Source organism: Dendropsophus ebraccatus, chromosome 12, assembly GCF_027789765.1.
Source record: "Dendropsophus ebraccatus isolate aDenEbr1 chromosome 12, aDenEbr1.pat, whole genome shotgun sequence".
Taxonomy (NCBI): Eukaryota; Metazoa; Chordata; class Amphibia; order Anura; family Hylidae; genus Dendropsophus; species Dendropsophus ebraccatus.
In genome coordinates this window covers 20,971,426-20,997,753 of record NC_091465.1, presented here as the reverse complement: position 1 = coordinate 20,997,753, position 26,328 = coordinate 20,971,426, and the positions used below count along the sequence as shown (strand labels likewise).

General features: G+C 44.1%; 1 protein-coding gene across 2 annotated transcripts; it reads left to right on the top strand.

The window, feature by feature from the left end:
• On the top strand, positions 1-22,924 carry MFN2 (mitofusin 2). Of its 2 annotated transcripts, XM_069947395.1 has the most exons (19): positions 1-140; positions 4,835-4,891; positions 4,971-5,149; positions 5,781-5,916; positions 7,046-7,208; positions 8,119-8,243; positions 15,219-15,327; positions 15,419-15,526; positions 16,942-17,095; positions 17,484-17,551; positions 18,991-19,112; positions 19,213-19,339; positions 19,478-19,582; positions 19,787-19,889; positions 20,200-20,420; positions 21,233-21,382; positions 21,921-22,117; positions 22,401-22,535; positions 22,709-22,924. In XM_069947395.1, the coding sequence occupies exons 3-19, from the start codon at positions 4,975-4,977 to the stop codon at positions 22,773-22,775; spliced, it is 2,265 nt and encodes a 754-aa protein (XP_069803496.1). In that variant the 5' UTR covers positions 1-140; positions 4,835-4,891; positions 4,971-4,974; the 3' UTR covers positions 22,776-22,924. The 2 variants fall into 2 exon arrangements, with proteins under 2 accessions (XP_069803496.1, XP_069803497.1); XM_069947396.1 differs by lacking the exon at positions 4,835-4,891.
• The last annotated feature ends 3,404 nt before the right edge of the window (positions 22,925-26,328 follow it).

The following is a 26,328-nucleotide window of genomic DNA, read 5'->3' as shown; positions in this document are numbered from 1 at the left end:
TCCTGGACTGTACCCTTCACAGGCCGGTGATGGGCGCGCTGCTCCCGGAGAGGACCGGCGGAGAGTGCAGCTGCTGGAGAACCCGCACCGCCCGGGCTCTGTGTGAGGTCTGAGGACCGGCTGACCCCTGCGACCGACAAGTAAGCTGGAGAAAGGGGCGGGGCCGCGGCCATATGTTATAACGGGGGTGTGGTGAGAAATGGATAGTGTTCTATAGGATTGATAAAGGGGGCTCCAGCTTGTGACGTCACATCCCAGGCTCCATATACATATTATAGGGACATCCCTGTCACCTGGTGTGTGTGTGACTGGATAGATGCCGGATTGTCAGATGTTCTGGATTATTGGACTGTGAAAGAGAATAATGTAAGTGTCTGTTCACATTACATGCAGGGTATATATCACACTATGGGGATGTTACATACAGTATATATATATTACACTATGGTGATGTTACAGTATATATATATCACACTATGGGGATGTTACATACAGTATATATATATATATCACACTATGGGGATGTTACATACAGTATATATATATTACACTATGGTGATGTTACAGTATATATATATATATATATATATTGCACTATGGGGATGTTACATACAGTATATATATATCACACTATGGGGATGTTACATACAGTATATATATCACACTATGGGGATGTTACATACAGTATATATATATTACACTATAGGGATGTTACATACAGTATATATATATCACACTATGGGGATGTTACATACAGTATATATATATTACACTATGGTGATGTTACAGTATATATATATATATATATATATATATATATATGTATTGCACTATGGGGATGTTACATACAGTATATATATATATCACACTATGGGGATGTTACATACAGTATATATATATCACACTATGGGGATGTTACATACAGTATATATATATATTACACTATGGTGATGTTACAGTATATATATATATATATATATATATATATATATATATATATACTGTAACATCACCATAGTGTAATATATATATATACTGTATGTAACATCCCCATAGTGTGATATATATATACTGTATGTAACATCCCCATAGTGTGATATATATATATACTGTATGTAACATCCCCATAGTGCAATACATATATATATATATATATATATATATATATATATATATATACTGTAACATCACCATAGTGTAATATATATATACTGTATGTAACATCCCCATAGTGTGATATATATATACTGTATGTAACATCCCTATAGTGTAATATATATATACTGTATGTAACATCCCCATAGTGTGATATATATACTGTATGTAACATCCCCATAGTGTGATATATATATACTGTATGTAACATCCCCATAGTGCAATATATATATATATATATATATACTGTAACATCACCATAGTGTAATATATATATACTGTATGTAACATCCCCATAGTGTGATATATATATATATACTGTATGTAACATCCCCATAGTGTGATATATATATACTGTATGTAACATCCCCATAGTGCAATATATATATATATATATATATATATATATATACACTGTATGTAACATCCCCATAGTGTGATATATATATACTGTATGTAACATCCCCATAGTGTAATATATATATATATACTGTATGTAACATCCCCATAGTGCAATATATATATATATATATATACTGTATGAAACATCCCCATAGTGTGATATATATATATATATATATATATATCACACTATGGGGATGTTACATACAGTATATATATATATATATATATTGCACTATGGGGATGTTACATACAGTATATATATATATTACACTATGGGGATGTTACATACAGTATATATATATCACACTATGGGGATGTTACATACAGTGTATATATATATATATATATATATATATATATTGCACTATGGGGATGTTACATACAGTATATATATATCGCACTATGGGGATGTTACATACAGTATATATATATCACACTATGGGGATGTTACATACAATATATATATATATATATATATATATATATATATATATATATATATATCTCACACTATGGGGATGTATACTGCTGTACACTGATGACAGACCAGTAGACTGGATGTGTGGCTCATTGTGTCCGGTGCGCTGGGGGGGCACATTGTATCTGTAGTGCTGGGGGGGCACATTGTATCTGTAGTGCTGGGGGGGCACATTGTATCTGTAGTGCTGGGGGGGCACATTGTATCTGTAGTGCTGGGGGACACACATTGTATCTGTTGTGCTGGGGGACACACATTGTATCTGTTGTGCTGGGGGGCACATTGTATCCAGTGTGGTGTGGGGGGACACATTGTATGTGGTGCAGTATTGCGGGGGGCACGTTGTATCCGGTGTGGTGTGGGGGGACACATTGTATGCGGAGCAGTATGGCGGGGGGCACGTTGTATCCGGTGCGGTAGGGGGGCACATTGTATCCGTTGTAGGGTCACATTCTGTATCTGTCACCAGACATCTGTAGTCATGCTGTAATCGGCGTCCTATGTTGCATTATACAGTGCTGTGTGTGACCGGACGGTGACTTCTGCACGTACACAGCCCTGCCCCCGTATAGTTACAGTGGTCCTCTTGCTGGGATCCGCAGCCCTCCGCTTGTATAGTTAGTGTCCTCCTCTAATGATCCTAATCACATGTTCAGATAGTCAAGGTTATTGTAAAGCAGCGACCTCCTCCTCTTTTTCTCCTCCTGCTGCTGTGAGACTACAACTCCCAGCATGCTTGGGCTCTAGCGTACATACTAGCATATGTAGCCCTGACTGCTGGTTACAGAAGGGTTAAATAGCTGCTGCCTATTGATCGGTATTGTGCTCCCGGAATGATCTAGAACCTGTTCCTGAATGATCTGCCCTGCCTGGCCGGGTTGGCCGGGAGCCGAGCTGATATGGCAGGTGGAATGTCAGGACTGCGGGCTCGTTCCTGCTGACTGACAGCTCAGGAAACCGTCACCTGGTAACACCTCAGCTAAAGGGCGAATCCCAGACGCCAACTGTACCTGGACTCCTCCAGACGGGTCACACCGCCCCCGCCGGGGCTATTTATAGCTGCCCTTTCACACAGATACCCTACCCCATTCATGATCGGCCGGGCTCCGCACTATTATGTTACATGCCCTTAGATACATGTACTGTATACATGCAGTGATCTGGGGTATGCAGCTTTTTAGTCTCCAGTAAAACTACAAATCCCAGCATGTATGTTTGTTGCAGAATATTGTGTTATATTGTATTTGTAACCGTTACTATAGATTTTGGCTGCAAACTTTCATATATATTAGAAAACACTTTTCACACATATCACTCTTATATCTAAAGGACGTGGGGAGAAGCACTCAGCTAAGCACTTCACTCCCCAGCCAGCTCTCATCTGTTGTACTGCACAGAGTGAGCTCTTCTCATGCAGTAGGATAGCAAGGAGAGCGTGTCACCGTGCGCTTCTTCTTCCTCATTCTAGAGATCGGTGAGGATCTGAACACCCACACAATAAAGTTTCCTGTTACATAAGAGCAAGGGAGGATCTTGGAAACCCATGAAAGGGAGATTCTAGCGGTAAGTTTACTCAACTAAACTCACTGCTGCCGCCCTGGTGCCTTCTGCTGGAAGTGCAGTGATAACTCATACGTTGCACACATGATGATGCAGCCAATTCCAGATCTTGGCAATATGTTCCTGTATGAGTCACATGACCTTTGAGGTATGCGATTGGCTGCAATGTCATGTGCGCAGTATAAAGAGGAGGGGGTTAAAGTCACTGTCATCATAAAACACTATTGAGTGTTCAGACAGTGTTCAGATTGTGTATGTGCACTCAGCGCTGTCCTCTCCCGACTGATGGTCTGTGTATGGCTATGGAGCCCGACTGATACCATAACACAGAGCGGACTACACTGCAGAGCAATCTTCTCCCTGCTTGTTCTCATAATCGGTACAGGTCTGAACACTTAGACCCGGACCAATAAAAACTTTTTGATGTGTCTCTCTTACGTGTTAAGTTTTTTTGTTTGTTTTTTTTACTTTTTGATTACAGTGCCACTTTAAGGTTTTTTTTTTATGGGGGTTCCAGCCTATAGGAAGACTTTCCCAGCTGCTGGGGTGAAGCCCACCCGACCCCCCTGGTGGAGCCCCTTATACTTACCCCTTCCTTGAAGTCCCGGATCCTGTCCCCCCGCCAAGAAATCCCCGTCAGAAGCCGTGTGCGCGCTCACCAGAGATGAGTCCGACGCCCATAGAGAAGTCATTCTCTATGGGTGTCGGACTCATCTCTGGGGAGCTCTTGCACGGCTTCTGCAGGGATTTCTTGGCGGTGGGACAGGATCCAGGATCAGGACTTCAAAAGGGGGGTAAGTATAAGGGGCCCCTTTTAAAGGGGTTATCCAGGTCTAGAAAAAACTGATACTCCCTTGCGAAAAGAGTGCCACCCTTGTCCTAAGGTTGTGTGTGGTATTACAGTTCATCTCCATTCACTTTGGTGGAACTGCAAAACCACACCCAAACTAAGGAAGGAGTGGTGCTGTTGTTGGTAAGTAAGTATCTTTTTTTCTAGTCCTGGATAACCCCTTTAATTCTAAGCCTCTTATAGTACTTTGTGTTAGTCACTTTTACTTTCCTTTTATCTGTAGGGATTTTCCACAGTCCTATAAAGCATAGAAAGAGCTGAGCCCATAGGCCCCGCCTGTCTGTCACATTGTGTGCTTCTCCCTTTAGATCTATATGTTTGGCTCCTATAGCTCCTCATATTCATGTTTCCTTCCATTGTTTCACTCCATCTACTTCTACTGATAGGGACTAAAGGTTTCGGCAGTGTCGGCTCGGCGTGACGTCGGGGCAGTGTTACGGCTGGTCAGTATATGATATAGTGTGAAGAAATTGCGGTGTCTGTGTGTTCGTGGATCCTGATGGTTGTTGTTGTCGTCCACAGCGCAATGTCCCTTCTGTTCGCACGACCAACAGCTAAGATCTCCAACAAGAAGGATAAGAGATACATGGCTGACGTCAACGCCTCCCCCCTCAAGCACTTTGTGACCGCCAAGAAGAAGATCAATGGCATCTTCGATCAGCTCGGGGCGTACATCCAGGAGAGCTACAACTTCCTGGAGGGTGAGGAAAAGCATGAAATATAAATGTAATTCGATGGGGAGGGAAAAGTGCACTTCCCAGAATGCAGTGCAGTAGGGTGCACTGTAGGTTCTTGTGCCTAGATGTGACTAAAGTTATAAGATGTGATGTCTCTGCAGAGTTTCCAAACCTATGGCTGTCCAGTTGTTGCAGAACTACAACTACCATCATGCCCTGACAGCCGAAGGCTGTCAGGGCATGATGGTAGTTGTAGTTGTGCAACAACTGGAGAGCCATACACTGGGAAAAGCTCCTACATCACAACTGGGAATGGCTGATAACATAGTATAATAGCTGTGATTACAACTAGAGATGAGCGAACCTGGAGCATGCTCGAGTCGATCCGAACCCGAACTTTCGGCATTTGATTATCGGTGGCTGCTGAAGTTGGATAAAGCCCTAAGGCTATGTGGAAATCATGGATATACTCATTGGCTGTATCCATGTTTTCCAGACAACCTTAAAGCTTTATCCAAGTTCAGCAGCCCCAGCTAATCAAATACCGAACGTTCGGGTTCGGATCGACTCGAACCCGAACCCGGTTTGCTCATCTCTAATTATAACCTATAGCTTCCCCCTGATGTGTAACCTGTTTGGTTGCTGGTTTATCTAGAAACCTACCAGAATGCGGAGCTGGATCCGGTCGCCTCAGAAGAACAAGTCCTGGAAGTCAAAGGCTATCTTACTAACGTGAAGGGCATCAGTGAGGTGCTGGCCCGGCGTCACATGAAGGTGGCCTTCTTTGGCAGGTAAGGTGAACTGCTGACCTCCCTCGCCCTTAAGCTTTACTGTCACTTAAAGAGGAAAAAAAAAAAACTTTTGACACGCGACAAAGCTATGTCAAAAATGTTGAACCATCTGGTTCTGTATATCCATTATAGCTGGGGGAAGAGAGCGGCTGTATGAGCCATTCACTGCTCAATCGATCTCATTGCAGGGACGGGCTCTGTAGACTTCTATGGACTTCTACAATGATTGAGTGGTGCGTTGGAGGGGGAGGGGGGGGGGGGAGTGCATAGCTGTATGCGTCTTCCGGCTCTTTCTAATCACTGATGGATCACTGATCAGCACTTCTGCATAAATAGTTCCTCTGTTATTCCTCCTGGCTGTGTATGAATGTATTGACATCAGAGTATTAGAGGTATGTCCCTACACAGTGCTGGCATAGAGGGGGTGGAAGGTAGCTCCCAGTTGTCTGTTTATTCATACTTTTCTAGGAGGATTAACAGAGGAACAACACAACAATAATGCTCTAGACCAGGGGTAGGGAACCTTTGCTCTCCAGCTGTTGCAAAACTACAACACCCGTCATAAAACTTTGGCTGTCCAGGACTCCAGGCATGACGGGAGTTGTAGTTTTGCAACAGCTGGGGAGCCAAGGTTTCCTACCCCTGCTCTATACATTTTATCTCATGAGGAATACAGATATGTACTAAAACAAGCATGTCTAAAGAATGGACAGATCCTCTTCAGTTGTAAAAGATCTGTCCCCGGAAAAGCTGGGTGACAGCAAGTATGGCTACAGCTCCCAGTAGAGTCACCGTGGCCAGTACTGGGTCCCCACCGGTCTGGTGTTCTCATTGCTTTTGTTTAGAGATGAGCAAATATGAGCTTTGTTATCTCTGCAATCCATGGATAAGCCTTCTGCTTTTTAACTTAGTGCCACTCCACTGTGGGTGCCTGGAAAAGCTGGATTTAGTACTGGGAAACTTCTCCCAGTTCCCCAAGACTGGATCTAACTTTCCCAGCACTCAGGGAGGATCGGTACTGAGTTAAAAGGCAGCCGGCTGATAAGCGGATTGAAGATTACGAAGTGTTTCGCTTCCTTATTACTGTAAATTCGCTCATCTCTACTTTTGTTGTTTTTTTGTGCACCAGGACCAGCAATGGAAAGAGCTCTGTAATAAACGCCATGCTGTGGGATAAAGTCCTGCCCTCTGGCATCGGCCATACCACCAACTGCTTCCTGCGCGTGGAGGGGACTGACGGAAACGAGTCCTATCTGCTGACCAACGGGTCTGAGGAGAAGAAGAGCGTCAAGGTGACCTGTAAACCTATTCTAGAGTGATTGAGCATGGGAAGAACATACTGTGTGTCTCAGTGTCTCAATATTTCCACACAGCCACCTGCTGTTTTTAAAGGAGAAGTCCGGCAAAAAATTTTATTATTGTATTGTCACCCAAAAGTTATACAAATCACCAATATACACTTATTACGGGAAATGCTTATAAAGTGCTCTCTCCCTGCACTTACTACTGCATCAAGGCTTCACTTCCTGGATAACATGGTGATGTCACTTCCTGGATAACATGGTGATGTCACGACCAGACTCCCAGAGGTGTGCGGGCTGTGGCTGCTGGAGAGGATGATGGCAGGGGGACACTGAGGGACACAGGGCACTGGAGGGACACTGAGCATCCTTCTGCCACCATCCTCTCCATCAGCCACAGCCCGCACAGCTCTGGGAGGCCGGTCGTGACCTCACCATGTTATCCAGGAAGTAACATCACCGTGTTATCCAGGAAGTGAAGCCTTGATGCAGTAGTAAGTGCAGGGAGAAAAGCACTTTATAAAGTATTTCCTGTAATAAGTGTATGTCGGGGATTTGTATAACTTTCTGGGGGCAATACAATACTTTAATAAAAATTTTCGCCAAATTCTCCTTTAAGAGGAAATCCTTATTTATGCTGCTGTGTTCTGGTCATATTTGGGGCTGCTGAATGCTACCACAATGCTCAGCGTTGTTCAGTGGAGCACTGTTCATTCCAGGGACAGTTTTGTCCCCGTTTTAGGATCAGTGGGGGTCCAAGCAATCAGACCACCCCTGATCAGCTCACAGGATAGGGGATGGGAATATTCCATTAGGTAGTTACTATACATTATTACCAGTAGTGCATAACTCATTACCATTATCCAGAATTCTTTGTCCTAACCCGTTCCTTTCTTTCCAGACCGTGATGCAGCTGGCTCATGCCCTTCATCAGGATGAACTTCTGGACTCCGGATCATTGGTCAGTGTTATGTGGCCTAATTCCAAGTGCCCCCTGCTGAAGGATGACCTTGTGCTGATGGACAGGTAACCATTGTTGATTGCATCAGTATAAATTTTTTAAAAGGATATTCCTATCTCATCTTGTTACGCCTTATCCATAGGATAGGGACTAACAAGCTGATCACAGAAGTTCTGACCGCTGAGGCCACCACTTGATCTTGAAAATGGAGCTTCTGTATTTCCAACAGTGAAAATAGCACTCGCCACTCCTGTACTCTATTGATTATCCATGGGAGCTGTTAAATATTTCAGTTCAGTGCTCAGAAGTGTTCTGTGGCCCCATAGAGGATAAATGGAGTGTAGGCTGAGGTGGCCTTGAAGTGTTCATTCATTAGGGGGATTATTGCTTCCCTACTCTTAGGGTCAGTGGGGGCCCTGGTGGTCAGACCCAGAGGGATCAACTTGTCATTCCCTATCCTATGGATAGGGGGTAACAAGCTGAGATGGGAATACCCCTTTAAATTCTCTATAAACAATGACTTTTTACCCAGTCGCCCTATGACAGCACCCCTGGAGAGGACCTCCCACCGCAGGACAGGAAACCTGTGAAGATAAAAGTCTGACACACCTCTCCACACCTCAGTTCAGGTTTCCTGTCCGGCGGATAGGAGGCCTCTGAAGAGTCCCTTCCTGGGATGAAAATCTACCTTCTCCACGCCGGCTGCAGGCCCCCCGCTTGGCGGTTGCAACAGAGGGGGTTTTCCTGGAGGCAGAAGTCTGTCCCTAGACAGCAGCCTCAAGCCTGGTAAGAGCTCCGGACGGAGCAGGTGCCTCCCCAATAGCCTCTGGAGCCGTGCGGTCTAGTGCGGGTCCGGGGGCTAGGGCAGAGCGGGCCGTGCCTGTCTCTCCAGCCGAGCGGCGTGCGTCCCGGGCGTGCGTGGGGCGTGCGCTCTGGCGTGCGTTCCACGTGCGTGCGGACGCACGTACGCTGATGCGTACGCATTGACGTCAGACGCCGCTAGCGGAAGCGGTGTCGCGAGAGAGTGACGTCAGACGCCGGGGCCGCCGCATCCGACGCTGTGGAGCTCGGTGGCCCGGCAGGTTCATAAGGCCTGGGGACTCACTCACCTCTAGTCCAGAACTCCGACGCGTCCAGGAGTGGAGGACTCTACCAGCCAGCCACACCTGTCTGGTGAAATATACTTCCAGCCTCAGCATGTCTGAATCCTCGGGCAGGAAGGATAAGGGACGCCACGATCGCTCCTCGAGGTCTGATAGATCGGAGAAATCTGAAAAACATCAGAGACCTGAGAAGCCTGACAAACCACCTAAGAGTCCGGTACCGTGCAGACCAGAGGGACATATTGGTGAGAGTTTTTAATCTTTCTCTGAATTGAAAAAGTTTATGCTAATGTTTTTCAGGTGTCTGACAAACCACCTAGAAAATCTGCTGCCAAACAACATCATAAAGAGTGTGCAGAATGTAGAACCCCGGTACCCGATGACTATACCAGGTCGATATGCCAGATATGCATTGATAAATTAGTGTCTCAGGAGTCATCTTCCCTAGCTGACACCCTTAAACAAATTGTGAGGGATGAGGTCCAGGCTTCCCTAAGGGGGTTAGGAGTACTGGCGAATACTTCCTCTGCAGCCCCTAGTGAACCAGTAACCCCAGTAATTATGGAGGAAGAAGTCATATCCGAATCTCCTATGGGGGACAGGAGTCTAGAGGAAGGTGAAATAGAATGCATACATTCATCTGATGAGGAACAAGACAGTGGACCATCCGGTAGATATCTCTTTCCCACAGATGACACCGACCAGCTAATTAAGGCTATTAGGTCTTCAATTAACATTGAAGATAAGAAAATCCAATTATCTGTGGAAGATGCTATGTATGAGGGCTTAACCCCCAAGAAACCCCGTACATTCTCTCTGCACAAATATGTAAAGGCCCTGATTGATAAAGAGTGGGATAACCCGGACAGAAAATTCTTTATTCCAAGACACTTCAAAAGGAAATATCCATTTGAAGAGGAGGAAACTAGTACCTGGGACAAAGTTCCGGCGATAGACGCCCCAGTGGCCAAAATTGCAAAGAAAAACTCTCTCCCATTTGAGGACATAGCTACTTTGTCTGATCCAATGGACAGAAAGTCCGACTATTATAACAAACGAACATGGGAGGCGGCCACAGGGGTTATCAGGACAAGCGTAGCCTCCACTTGTGTAGCTAGGTCGCTAAGGGTTTGGATTGCTAAACTTAAATCCCAGTTATCCAGTGAACCATCCGGTGAAAAACTCCTGGCAGATATACCAGTATTAGCCAAGGCGGCAGATTTTCTTTCCGACGCCTCAGCAGATTCCATCAGGATGGCAGTTAAAGCAGCCGCACTCTCCAACTCTGCTAGAAGGGCACTATGGGTCAAGTCATGGAAAGGAGATATGACCGCCAAGGCTAAATTGTGTGGGATTCCATGTAATGGTAAACTCCTGTTTGGGCCCTTTTTAGACTCACTATTAGAAAAAGCTGCGGATAAGAAGAAAGGGTTCCCGTCCCAACAGCAGGAGACCTTTAAAAAGAGGAAACAATTTAAGAGGCCCTTTCGTGACTCTCAGGGGAACAAAAAATTTAGAGTCCCAGGGAAGGGTAGAGGCTTTATCTTTAATTCCAGAGACGACAAGCCTAAGCCTTCCCAGCAATGACGGTTTCCCGGTGGGGGGTCGTCTGTCTCTTTTTTCCCAGGCTTGGGGGGACATCTCCCCCAGTCCTTGGGTTCTCAACTCAATTTCATCGGGACTTCTTCTGGAATTCAGAAGTCCTCCCAGAGACAGATTTCTCCCCACCAGGAAATTATCAGACGGAAGGAAACAGCTGGTCATAGAAACAGAAGTTATGTCCCTAATTCAGAAAAATGTCCTAGTGCCAGTCCCTCTGCAAGAACAACAGAAAGGATACTATTCACCTCTATTTCTGGTGAAAAAGCCAAATGGCGCCTTCAGGGTGATAATAAATCTCAAAGGCCTAAACAAATTCCTGCAATACAAAAAATTCCGGATGGAGACCCTAAAGTCAACCTTAAATCTTCTCTTCCCAGACTGTGTGATGGCATCAATAGATCTAGAAGATGCATACTACCATGTACCCATACATTTGTCACACCAGAGGTATCTTCGGGTAGCAGTCTGGCTGAAAGACAAGTGGACTCACCTACAGTACAGGGCTCTTCCTTTTGGGGTCTCACAGGCACCCAGGGCATTCACGAAAATTATAGCGGACATGGCTTCCTATATAAGGAAACGGAACATAATTTTCATCCCTTACCTAGACGACTTTCTCATAGTAGCAAATACAGTTCCTTTGCTTCAGCAACATCTAGAGATAGTTTCTCAGATAATACAAACGTTAGGGTGGAACATAAACTTGAAAAAATCAAATTTCTCGCCCTCAAGACAATGTGTGTTTTTTGGAACACTACTAGACTCTTCCCTCCAGATTTCTCTGCTTCCCTCCCCAAAACAGGAGACAATCAGACAAAGGACACTGGACCTATTTCTCAATCACAAGCCTACGCTAAGAGAGGCAATGTCACTTCTAGGCCTGTTCACTTCATGCATGCAGTCGGTTCGCTGGGCCCAGATAAGGTCAAGACCTCTACAGATGGACATTTTAGGGAACTGGAATGGAACCCAAGCAACTCTAGATCAGAGGTTTGTACTGAGCTCGGCAGCAAGACTAAGCCTGCAGTGGTGGTTAGATCCGGAGAATCTAAAAAAGGGGATAAGTTGGAATCCCTCTCAGATAATCAGAATAACAACAGATGCCAGTCCCTGGGGGTGGGGGGCCCATACCAACCAGACCTTTCTACAAGGGAGGTGGCCTCCTCATCTAAACAACCAGACTTCAAACTACAAAGAACTCTATGCGGTTTTTCAAGCCTTACAAGGACTTGCACATCAAGTATCCTTAAAAAATGTGCAGATATACTCGGACAACACCACGGCAGTCGCATATATCAACAAGCAGGGGGGCACTCGCTCTCAGTCTCTACTTCAGCTGTCATACAAAATTTTTCAATTTGCGGAACACAACCTACTATCCCTATCAGCAGTGCATCTGAAAGGGGAGCTCAACACACAAGCAGATTTTCTCAGCAGGACCAGGATCAGTCAAGCAGAATGGTCGTTGAACCAAGACATCTTTTTCAAAATAATAAGACGGTTCGGTTCTCCAACGATGGACTGGTTTGCCTCCAGAGACAACAGGAAGCTGAGGAGATTCTGCTCCCTAAATCCAAAAGATGCCCCAACAGCGTTAGACGCATTGGCACAGGACTGGAGCAAGGAGTTGGGCTATGCATTTCCCCCTCTCGGTCTAATCCCCAGAGTCCTAAAAAAGATAGCCCAGGACAAAGCCAAAATGATCCTGATAGCTCCCTTTTGGCCCAGACGCCCATGGTTCACGTTACTGAGAACACTCTCAATAGACCAGCCATGGATACTACCAGAAGTCCACAACTTACTGACTCAGGGTCCGATAGTACACCCAATCTCGCCTCACCTACACTTGACGGCATGGATGCTGAGAGGCTGATCCTGAGAGGTAGGGGACTGTCAGATACCGTGATTAACACTATGCTTGCTTCTAGGAAAGAAATTACCTCTTCCATCTACTTAAAGACTTGGAGAGTCTTTCTGAGGTTTTCGCAAGGGAAACAAGATCCTTTGGGCGAACCTAATATCCCCTTAATACTGAGCTTTCTGCAGGCGGGTCTAGATAAAGGGTTAAAACCTAGTACTCTTAAAGTACAGATCTCAGCACTCAGTACCTTCTTAAATGCTAAGATCGCAGAAAACCTCTTAGTTAAAAGATTTATTGCAGGAGCTGTGAGACTACACCCTCCATCCAGAATTACGATTCCTCCCTGGGATCTCAATTTAGTCTTAGACGCACTTACTAAGCAACCATTTGAACCTCTTGACACCTTACCTATAAATATTCTTTCTCTAAAACTCACCTTTCTCTTAGCTATCACGACAGCCAGAAGGGTAGGTGAGATTCAGGCCATGTCAGCATTTCCTCCTCATACACAAATCTTAGAGGACAGAGTGGTTATGAGGACCTTGCCATATTTTCTCCCTAAAGTTATATCTGAGTTCCACAGAAATCAGGAAATCATTCTCCCTACCTTCTGTAATAATCCATCTAATGAAAAGGAAACAGTTTTCCATAATCTAGATGTTAAGAGATGCCTTTCCAGATACCTTGAGGTTACTAAAGATTTCAGACGCTCAGAGAATTTGTTGGTTCAGTTTTCTGGAGTTAACAAAGGAAAGTTAGCCTCAAAACCTACTATTAGCCGCTGGATTAGACAAGCCATAACACTTGCTTACACATCACAAAACAGGGATCCCCCACCCTATTTCTCAGCTCACTCCACTAGAGCCATGGCAGCATCATGGGCAGAAAAAGCAGATGCTTCTCTAGACCAGATTTGTAGAGCAGCAACCTGGTCTTCACCACATACCTTCCTACGCCACTATAGACTTCAGCTAAATCCTCTGTCTGATCTTTCCTTTGGCAGGAAAGTTTTATCCACGGTGGTCCCTCCCTAATTTAATTTCTAGTTTAATCCTCCAGGGGTGCTGTCATAGGGCGACTGGGTAAAACCAGAATTACTTACGGTAATGATGTTTCCGTAAGCCCATGACAGCACCCCTCTGGTATACCCCCCCTTATTACTAATTAATGTTTTTTGCTTCTTCTCCGCTGGAGTACTTTTATAGAACTGAGGTGTGGAGAGGTGTGTCAGACTTTTATCTTCACAGGTTTCCTGTCCTGCGGTGGGAGGTCCTCTCCAGGGGTGCTGTCATGGGCTTACGGAAACATCATTACCGTAAGTAATTCTGGTTATCATGCTCGATGTCGGACATGTCCCTGTAATATGCCACTTATGCCAAACATAGTAGAAGACTGTGGGAGGCAGTAGCCAGGGTATACATTTCTCCTGGGTGACTGACTGCATAGCATTACATGGCTGCTGGATGTTGGCCACTTGCCTGATGCGGCTACATGATGTATATATAACTTTTGTGATCTCCTCTGTGTGTGCAGAAAGGCGGGTGCAGTAATATAAGTTGTTGGTTACTTTATACATTTATTCTGTGTTTTTTTTTTAGAAGTTTCAAAAGAATGTTCTTAGTAAAGATTATATAACAATCCGGAACAAAGGCGGAGGGAAACGGGATGGGCCGGGGTGGAGACAGTTATAGACAAAGACTGCTGCCAGCCTCTCCTATAGGAGACAAGCCTTTACAGTGCTAAGAATAGTTGTTGCAACAAGTCCTGGACTCTTTGTTCTGAAGATGGTAGATATGATGGCTGGAGAACTATAGACAGTCCATGATCCTGTCACCAATAATGCTCAGTGCTATATATAGTCCCTAATAGAACATTGTGATGAGGGATGCGTACCTGGAATTCTTCGCTGCCATTTTAATGCTAGGGCTACATGGCAACTATATGACACAGGTCACATGGCCAGACATCTCTGTATTGTGTACCTGCATAAGTTGCCATGACCAAACAAATCAATCCTGGATGGATTTCTGGCAGCTGATGTGTTGTGGCGACACATGGGTGTATGGTAACTAGAGTCGCTCTACAAAGCACCGAACACAATGGTTGCCTGTGATTCTGTATCAAAGTCATGGAGTTTTGCTGTTTTCTAATAGCGTCTGTCCTCATCACTGTTTTTAAGATCTCTGCTTTGTCATTGAATGGAAATATTCATACTGGGAATAGTCAGTGCTCCCATTTAGCGATCACAAGTAGAAATCTTGAAAACAACCATTATTTTCTGAAACCAGATAAGCCTGATTTTTGATATGGGAAGCATGATATATACATTACAGAATTTAGCACATCCCTGTATACACTTACTTACTCTTTACTGTTTGCCATCTATCATTACTTGTTAATAAAGCCTGGACTCTTCTGCAGTTTCAGAATTTACCCACAATTCCTCTCTCATTTACTGTATTGCCTGTTTTCAGTCCCGGTATTGATGTGACCACTGAGCTGGACAGCTGGATAGACAAGTTCTGTCTTGATGCCGACGTGTTTGTACTGGTGGCGAATTCTGAATCAACCCTCATGCAGACAGTAAGTATACTTCATGTCCTCGTCTCTGATCCCCTCCGTATAGCAGCTATCCCGCCATACTGCATATTCACATGCCGTCGTCTTGTCCTAGGAAAAGCAGTTTTTCCACAAGGTGAATGAACGTCTGTCCCGACCGAACATTTTCATCCTCAACAACCGGTGGGATGCGTCTGCCTCAGAACCAGAGTATATGGATGAGGTGAGCGGGAACATTACAGCTCCAGAGCTGCACTCACTATTCTGCTGGTGGAGTTACTGTGTGCATACATTACTTATCCTATACTGATCCTGAGTAAGGGTGGGTTCACACTATGGAATCTGCGCGGATAAGTTCCAGCGGATTCCGTTGCTCGTACCTGCACATCTCCGCCCATGACATAGACACCATTCTATGGCCGGGCGGATTCCGCTTTCCGCCGAAAGAACTGATGTGTCAATTCTTTCGGCGGACGGCGGAATCTGCTGGAATTTATCCACGCAGATTCCGTAGTGTGAACCCACCCTTACATCCTGTATCATACTCCAGAGCTGCACTCGCTATTCTGCTGGTGGGGTCACTGTGTACATACATTACTTATCCTGTACTGATCCTGAGTTACATCCTATTATTATACTCCAGAGCTGCACTCACTATTCTGCTGGTGGGGTCACTGTGTACATACATTACATTACTTCTCCTGTACTGATCCTGAGTTATATCCTGTGTTATACTCCAGAGCTGCACTCTCTATTCTGCTGGTGGGGTCACTGTGTACATACATTACTTATCCTGTACTGATCCTGAGTTACATCCTATTATTATACTCCAGAGCTGCACTCACTATTCTGCTGGTGGGGTCACTGTGTACATACATTACATCACTTATCCTGTACTGATCCTGAGTTACATGCATTATACTGCAGAGCTGCACTCTCCATTCTGCTGACCCAGAAGTCCCAGCTCCTGTATTGCTTAGTATAATATTTTCCTTCCCCTTGCATAGTCATGCCTTCCCTGATCCTGATCCCACATGATTATACAGTCAGCCGCCTCTCCACGTGTTCTGTGTACTCTGCTGTGTTCGCTTGCCTTGGGCTGACAGTGAAGTTATGTAATAGATGTGTAAGGATTATCAGTGATCTCCATGTGCAGCTATTTCTCCAGTTCTGCCATAGTTTGTATCCTGACCGCACCTCGCTGTGGCGTGTCTGGAATAGTAACAATAGCCGTGTGCTGTGTCATCTCTGTGCTAGGTAAAAACAGGAAAAATCTGACATCAACCAGACAGCACAACTTCCTGATTAGTGGGGGTCCGACCACTGGAAAGAAGGGCGCACAGTACTAGTGACACACAACCCTTCATTCTAACTATAGGTGGGACCCCCACTAATCAGTAAGTCGTGCCCTACGCTAAGGATACACTCTGTCATAACTCTGGTGGGATATCTGGCATTCTACTCATTCCATTACTTGTCTGGCTTACATCCCTTTCATTGCCCTATTGGAGCATAAGAAAACTAAAAAGACTGTGTTATGCAGCGGATACACAGCATCTAGGAAGAGAGAAGAGAAGCCAGCTGACATCTGTTTTCCTGTAGCTCCTTGCAGACGTCTTACGCATCTCTTCTCCTCAGGTGCGGCGTCAGCACATGGAGCGATGCACCAGTTTCTTGGTGGATGAGCTCGGAGTCCTGGATCGGACCCAGGCAGGAGATCGCATATTCTTTGTGTCTGCCAAGGAAGTTCTCAATGCCAGGATACAGAAAGCTCAGGGAATGCCAGAAGGAGGTATTGTAACAGAATATCAATGAACCCAATTGTCATGGTCATATAATCAGTGAAATATTAATGCAGCCTATACACTATAAGCTTTGTGGTCTGCTGTCCGTGACTCGCCAGCTATTGCAAAACTAGAATTCCCAGCATGCACTGGTAGCCATAGGCTGTCATTCCCTGCTGGGAGGGCATCTCTGGAGGACCCATCCTATCCTGCAGTACACAGAGTGCACACTATATAATGCTTCATTTCTCCTGTGGTGGCGCTGCAGGGAAATTGAGCACTTATTACTAGTTGTCCCTACAGGTCACAGGTCACTGGGTGTCCCATCAGAGGACTCTTTGGAACCCACTTGTTTTTTTTTGTCTCTTTGGTGATATGTTTTCTTTCCGACTGTAGGTGGCGCTTTAGCTGAAGGTTTTCAAGTAAGAATGTTCGAGTTCCAAAACTTTGAGAGAAGATTTGAGGTACGTCATTACTACAGTTACCAATAAATTCTCTTGGTGCTACCCCCCCACCTCTAAAGTATTGCCTGGGATGGGGGTTCATGCTTGCAATTTTTTTCCACTGGGGCATTCCTGCTTTATTCTTTTAGTAGCCTAAAGGGGTATTCTGTGGATTTCTAATAAAGTTATATAACTTTATTAAAGCAAGTTTGTGTGTGTGTGTAGTGTTAGCAGTAAGGGGTGACACAGTCTCTCTGCTGCCTCTAATGGTTGTGTTGGGAAGTGCAGAGCTGCTCAATCTCTGGCTCTGGCACAGTTGCCTGAGCATTTCCTGGTGTCTATTCCAATACATGTTAGCATCCGATTAGACAGAGCCTCGGCACTACTAGCAATAGCTCTCCTTCACAATCTGTAGTAAGTGTGTAGATTCTAGAAGGAAACTGTACCATGCAACTCCTTTGGTGGTGCTCAACATTTAAACACTGTCCCTCGTAATCACAACATGTAGAAAAAATTGTGAAAAACTTTATTTCATATTTGGTAACTGGGATGCGGATCAACAGGCGACGATTGTTTTGAGTGCGTACGCCAAATGATTGTCACCTGTTGATCCGCATCCCAGTTACCAGATATGAAATAAAGTTTTTTCTATTTGCAACTATCCCCGGTGAGTGCCACAATTTTTTCTACATGTTGTGACTAAAACATGTTGATATTACATTTGGGGAAGCCGTCTGTGACAAAAGTGCTGCAGTGGGTGACCAACAGTTACCCTGCTATAGACTACCATGGCTGCAGCGCTACTGACACAAGCTCCTTTCTAAAGTGTATTCTAATGCAAACATGTATTATATAGACATCAGGGAAGGCTAGTACTAATGCTAGTGATAAGCAACTGTGCAGGGAACAGGGCTTAAGTACCCCTACAGTTGCAACACAGCTACACAGCTGTCCCCTAGAGCTTATACTCAATATATATTATTTATTTTACTTGTAAAGTTACAAAGTGTGTGTGTGTATATATATATATATATATATATATATATATATATATATATATATATATATATATATAGAGAGAGAGAGAGAGAACTTTAATAAGGGGCAAATAAATTTTTTTTATATATATTTATATATTTTTAAAAATTTGGGTATACAATAAATGTACCACTTTAGTAAGGGGCAAAAAAAAAATAAAAAAAAAATATATATATATATATATATATATATATATATATATATTTTTTATTTTTTTTTTGCCCCTTACTAAAGTGGTACATTTATTGTATACCCAAATTTTTAAAAATGTTCTCCTTGCTGTGAGTAAAGGGGATTACATTCTCTTCTGGGGATGTGCTACCTGCGGCTTTAGGGCAGAGTTTCCCCCTCTGGATGTAAACCATGCAGATTCCCATTCAGCATCTGCTAAAATCAAACACCTTTTCCTATACTTCTTGCAGGAATGCATCTCTCAGTCAGCTGTAAAAACCAAATTTGAGCAGCATACAATGCGAGCCAAGCACATAGCGGAGGTTCTGCGTCAGATCATGGAGTCTGTGCATGTGGCTGCCCAGGAACAGAGGTAAGTGTGCTGTGCAAGAGCAACAGGGTAACCTGCTCCTGTCAGATATATCATATCCTTGCATCGTATCTGTCATGTAAATGCCATAAAAACTCTGCAGGGTTTATTGTCTGGAAAAGCGAGAGGAGTTCAGGGACCGATTGGAATTTATTGAGAAACAGCTGGAGCTGCTGACGGAGGATTATAGGATGAAGATCAAGCAGATCACAGACGAGGTGGAACGGCAGGTGAGAAAAGTCATACAAGGAACTCTGCCAAAACTGAATTTACACTAAATATATATATAATATACTACGGGCAGGACCAATATCATCTTATTCACAACTGATATTGTGCACCATTGGTTAATATTTTGGCTGTTTCAGGTGTCTAACGCTATGGCTGAGGAGATCCGCCGCCTCTCGGTCCTGGTAGACGACTTCCAGATGGATTTTCATCCGTCACCTGTTGTCCTTAAAGTTTATAAAAACGTAGGTAACTTTCTGACTTGGTCAGTCATTGCCTGTGGCGTGTAGTGTTGAGCAACTTGTGTCTTTCCAGCTGTTGCAAAACCACAACTTCCATCATACCTTTCGGCTGTCAGGGCATGGGGGGGAGCTGTAGTTTACAACAGCTAGGAAGCTACAAGATGCAGAACACTGTTGTATGGTAACACTTCACTTATTCCCCCCCAGGAGCTCCACCGACACATAGAGGAAGGGTTGGGCAAGAACCTGTCTGATCGCTGCTCCAGCACCATTTCTGTGTCCCTGCAGACCACACAGCAGGAGATGATCGGTAAGATGAATGGGCATCAGGTCAAATGTCTTTTGACATGATGAAAAGCCTGCTGTTTTATGTATACAGCTCTGATCCTGCAGTCTTGTGTACTCCACCTACTCCACTCTGTGTGTTGGATGCAGATGACAGATTATCACATGACTGCAGGATCAGACTACCCAGACTGTTTGTAGTCTGTAACCATTGAAACATATAGGTGTGTATAGGGGCTACATACATAAAGCATATTACAGTATTTTGTAAAGTTACTGTTTGGTTATTATGTACAATTGACCATCTGGTTTTTGTTTCTTCCTCTTAATTGTAGAAGGGCTATTGCCTCTTCTTCCATCATCCGCCCGCTCCCAGATCGACATGCTGGTTCCCCGCCAGAGCTTCAGTTTAAGCTACGACCTGAGCTGTGACAAGCTTTGTGCCGAATTTCAAGAAGACATTGAATTTCACTTCTCTCTTGGATGGACGATGCTTGTGAACAGGTTCCTAGGACCCAAAAATGGCCGCAGAGCTTTGATGGCCTATAATGACCAGGTGGGTGGGAGCAGGGTCATTGCTTATTATCTGTAGATGTAAACCTTTTTTTTTTTCCAAATATTTTTATTGGATTTTTCAAATTTTATCAATAACAATACAGTTACATATCAAAGGAAGATATAAATAGTAAGTTTTGAAAAAATTTTGCTATAAAGAACAATAGAATCTTAAGAACAAAAATGAATGCTCTACAGGATAGAAAGAAATATAGATAAAGAATCTCTATCTTTAATATAATTCAGAAACTGTAGGTACTCCTAGGTTGCCCTTTGCCTCCGCCATCTGATACCAAACAGTATTACAAAAGTGTTTCATAACAGCTTCCCTCTCCTCCTGCGACATAACCTTTATGAGAAAAAATTTCCATTTTTTTTTTTTATTTTTTTTTTAATGAAATTTTTTGTGGAATCATCTTTGTTGTGGATTGCATCCAGCATTTCCCAATGAAGAGTTTCTTTAAGCGAGGTTAATAGCTCAAATAGTGGGAAGTGTGTCAGAGATCCAGTGGTTTAATAAGCCTTTTAAGGCCAATAACAGAGTAAGATGAATACATTTTGAGGCTATAGGTTTTTCAGAGGGATCTCCATCCCCGACCACCACAACATGAAAAACATAACTGAGTAGAGTTAGAGGTATGGATTCATTCCATGTATTCTGAATAAAGGTTTGTACTAATTGCCAGTATGTCTGAATTTGAGCACAAGACCAAACACAGTGTAATAAATCTGCGCTAGGTTCTTTTATAGATGTAAATCTTTACATGTATATGTTGGGTTTACATATATCTTATGTATTAATCTTGTCTTCAGATACCACGTGCAATGACCCCAGTGAATCCCAGCATGCCACCAATGCAGCAGGGGGCCATGACCCAGGAGGAACTTATGGTGTCCATGGTGACTGGATTGGCTTCACTGACGTCCCGAACTTCCATGGGTATTTTGGTGGTGGGAGGAGTGGTAAGTGCAACACTTAGAACCAGGGTCTCTTTTTATTGCAGCTAGCAGAGTAGCATTGCTGGGAAGGGGTTAAAATGATTGCCTTGTTTCTGATCTAGTCTTAGGGCCCTATTCCACCGGACGATTATCGTTAAATCGTTTGAATCTAAATGATAATCGTTCGGTTGAAATGTAGTTAACGATTAACGACCGAACGAGAAATCGTTGATCGCTTTATAAGACCTGGACTTATTTTTATCGTCGCTCGTTCGCAAAACATTCGCAAATCGTTCGCATCGAATAAGACATCGTTCGGTCGTTTGCAATAGATACGAACGCAAAAGCGAATAAATAGCGAAGAAAAACGATCGCAATTACGATCATAAGTAACGATTATCGTTCCATGGAAATGAGTGAACGTTTTCAGGTCTTTCGCAATAGCGGTCGTTTGAGATCGTTAATCCTTAACGATTATGCAAACGATAATCGTCCGTTGGAATAGGGCCCTTATATGCATGGTAGACATTAGGATGACCGATTTACTGCTCTGCTGTTACAGGTCTGGAAGGCGGTGGGCTGGCGGCTCATTGCTTTGTCCTTTGGCCTTTATGGGCTTCTGTATGTATATGAGCGGCTTACATGGACTACAAAAGCAAAGGAAAGGACCTTCAAGCGCCAGTTTGTGGACTATGCTGCTGAGAAACTGCAACTCATCGTCAGCTACACCGGCTCCAACTGCAGTCACCAAGTGCAACAGTAAGTTTCATAGTGTTCATAGTTACTGTACTGGAAACAGTCAGCAAGACTGTCAGCAGCCACATGGATAACTGCTTAGCTGACCTCCTGGCAAGTCAGGATCAGTGCAGGATAAGTAATGACACAGTCACAGCACTAGCAGAATAGTGAGTGCAGCTCTGGATTATTATACAGGATGTAATTCTAAATCAGTTCAGTATATAATGTACCGTATATCCTGTAGAGGTATCCCGAATGCAGTTATTTGCTGGTTCTTACTAATCTCTTCTGTACGCACTTACAGGGAACTCTCTGGGACATTCGCTCACTTGTGTCAGCAGGTGGACATCACTCGAGCAAACCTAGACCAGGACATAGCAGCGCTGAATAAGAAGATTGAAATCCTGGACGGTCTGCAGAGCAAAGCAAAGTTATTGAGGTACATTGATCATTTGCCCTTCTCTTGCCTGTATACAGCTGGTTACGCCTCCCCCTAGTCTGCGTACACACCTGACATCTAGTAGCTGCCTTAGTATTGATGGACTAATAATATTGCATAAGCCTATATATGTATAATGTTAGTAACTTGTGTGATATTATCTCTTCTTCCAGAAATAAAGCGGGCTGGTTGGACAGCGAACTCAATATGTTCACTCACCAGTACTTACAGCAGAGCTGATGTGTCCGCCAATGGCAATTTCTATAACCACAACCACTTTCTACATAATGTCATGCTTCCCGAAACCTCCTCTACTACTGTACTCAGAACTAATCCGCTGTGGTATCTACCTTCTATGTATGGTTTACATGAACTATCCTGGACTTCTATGATCACTGCCATCTCTGGGCTCGCAAATTGTACGCAGCTTCACGTCATGTTGCACTGCTGCAGAGGATGCTGGGAAGGTTAGGAGGGCCCAGAAAATCCGAAAAACACAGCATTGACCAAATTGCTTGGTTAGTGACCCCAGAAAGATGGCAGGCGATGGTGTTCGTGTATGGTTCATATGAAGGACATCAGCTTTGTGTTGTCCCTGTTTTGTTTTGTCCCGTGTTCCTGTTGTATGGAGCCTGCTGGCTCTGGAGAGAGGTGGCGTGTGAGTGATAAGGATTCTGGGTAATATCGTAATTTCTATCCTAATGTGGATTATTATATATAGAATCAGCCCCCCCCCCCCCCCCCCCCCCCATGATGTAGAAGTGTTAAGCTATGAGCAGCGTGCGGGGAGAGCGAGACAGTGCCCATGATTGTAGTGATCATGGGGGTCTCAGCAATTGGGCCATAACTTATTAGAATTATAATATTTAAAAAATGTAACATTATACTTTAACAGTTTGTATACCTTGTGTTCAGTGGCCTCTGCCCTAACAGCTTGATGACTGTAGAGGGCGCTACTGCTGGGATCGCAGGTCACAAACTTTAGTAAACAGCCACTAGTGAGTTCCCCTGTAATGCTGCAGCCTTTCAGAGTGGGGGCGCTCTTTGTGTAGTCCTCTACTTTGGCTAGTAAAGGGGGACACCAGCGGTGTAATAGCCCCTTCATTTATTAACTCTAAATACATTACATTAGTTATCCAATGCTGATCCTTACTTGCAGCCTGCATTACACCCCAGAGCTGCACTCACTATTCTGCCTACTTTAGAATAAGTCATGTAATGTATGTAAACAGTGATGCAACAGCTTATAAGTGAGGTTGCATGGTGAAGCTATACCAGTAGCGCTGCCCCAGTGTTCCACACCCTGTCACTTAAACTGTAACTCCCAGCCTACTATTGCCAGGGAATGCTGGGAATTGTAGTTTTGCAACCCTGGAGTGTCATTGCTCTATGTGGTTTTACTACAAGTGCAGGGGGTTAAGTTGCCTTAATATATACTGTATATCATTGTGTTCTTTCATTCAATATCTCCAGGTGACAATACCTCACTGTGTCACCACGTTCCTTGTAGTACAGCCATTCATAGAAGCAGGTGCCCTTACATCCAGTGATACTTCACCCCCATCGAGAAGCTGATGAATTACCGTATGTTAATGCATCATTGTATGTGATACGGTTTACACCAGATATATATCCTGTCATTGTCCATTCGTGTATTTTGTGTCCACTAACGCGTTTCCAGAGTCTGATTTGCATTGGGACATAACATTGGGTAATTTCTCTCCATATAGGACATTGATGTTCTTCAGTTTATGTACAGATACAGAATAGGAAGAAGAGATGACTCTGAGCTCGGCTCATGTATGTAAGTGGAGGAAAGTTCATCTGAGATCTCGTATGTTATACTAAGAAGTATCAGTAGTCAGGATAATAGCTTACATTGGCGTTATCCATGACTCTAGTGCACTGACCCCTCACCCTCACTGTCCTGTATATTTCCACTATTGACGTCTGATTCTTTATGTCCAGTCGTGAGATTGTAGCAGATGTGATTTGTAAGTGTATGAGACGAGAAGGCTTTATTCACGCACATCGAGGTTGATAGGTTTTTCATTGTCTTTATGGACCTGTATGGACCGTTGCAGGACTACAACTCCCAGCGTGCACTAATGACTTTATGATATGTAGCTTTGCAACATTTCAAGAGCCACCAGTTGAAGATCACTGATTGGTATATTAGCAAGACAAAGTAGTCGTCACTACGGATATGCATCCAGTTGGTGTAGTTAACAGGGGTGCTCTCTCTCGCATGTAGATAAGCAGCAAAGGAAGAAAGAAATGAGATGGCACTCGCCAACATTCGGTACCCTTTATTCTTCTGATTTCATTAAAACCCAGTTCAAACACCATCGGGCGGCCGAGATGTCAACAGTTCAAATCACAGTGACAGGTGTTTCGTGCGTATTTGCACTTCTTCTTGAGAAGTGTAGTTTCACACAAAACGGCTGTCATGGTGATTGGAAGGGTGTTGGCGTCTCAGCTGCCCGATGGTGTTTGAACTGGGTTTTAATGAAATGTGAAGAATAAAGGGTACTGACTGGTATATGTTGTCCTATCCTAAGAAGAAGAATTGGCTATTGCTGCTCTGATATAAAGTGGCAGCCCTATGTAATTTCCTAATAATAATAATAATTAAAAAAAAAAAATTAATTATCCAAATTACACAGCTACCCACAGCATCAGAGTTCCTTTAATTCGCAATGAACCTAAAGGGGTACTCCGGGCTGGGGTCATTTTTATTGTTTGGCCGGGGAGGGGGTGGACGTAGAAGCTGTCGGTCACTTACCTCCCCGGTTCCAGCGCAGAGTTACGGATCATGCCGCCCCGTTCTCCCATCCGGCTGCGGCTTGAGACTTTTAGCGGATCCCGTCTCGACCGCTAAATGGCTGAGCTGCCTTGAGATGTCACTTCTCAAGCCGCAGCTCAGACCAGGAAGCGGCAGCCAGACAGAAGAACAGGGCGTTGCGATCCGGGACTTAGCGCTGGAACTGGGGAGGTAAGTGACCGGCGGCTTCTATATCCACCCCCTCCCCAGCCATACACTGAAAATAACCCCCGCCCGGAGTACCTCTTTAATTGTAATGACTTCTTTCTCCATCGGAGGAGCTGCTGTGATATAAGTTTCCCCAGCTCCACTCAGGAGTCTCACTTATAAAACATGCGTCACCTGCCAGTCATCTTGAGGTGGAAGACCCCTTTAAGGACCTTTTATAGTTGTCAGCTTGAATCAGGTACAAAGAATCCTCTAAAACACTATGATAAGTAGATGTGTGTAGAATGCAGGGCACGGGCTTCGTCACTGATCCCCTCCCCCCTTTATTTGCCAAATGTGATTTGACTTGAATGGAGAAGCTATGGGTAGAGGACGCTTCAGCGACGTTAGGTGATATGCACTTTATTTTACAGAAGTCGTGTAATATACGCAGCTTTATTTTCTAGTTTGTATTTAATTTAATGTCACTTGCATGTCAGCTGTAACTTAACTATCAAAAGGAAAAAGACAATAAAAATTAATAAACTGAAATCTGTGTTTGTGGTTTATATGATAGTGTGGGTATTTATAGTGTAATGATGGGCGCGGGGTGGTGAGTGTGGCTGTGAAGCCTGCAGAATGGTGAGTGCAGCTCTGGAGTATAATACAGGATGTAACTCAGGATCAGTAATGTAATGTACACAGTGACCCCAGCAGCAGAATAGTGAGTGCAGCTCTGGGATATAATACAGGATGTAACTCAGGATCAGTACAGGATAAGTAATGTAATGTATGTACACAGTGACCCCACCAGCAGAATAG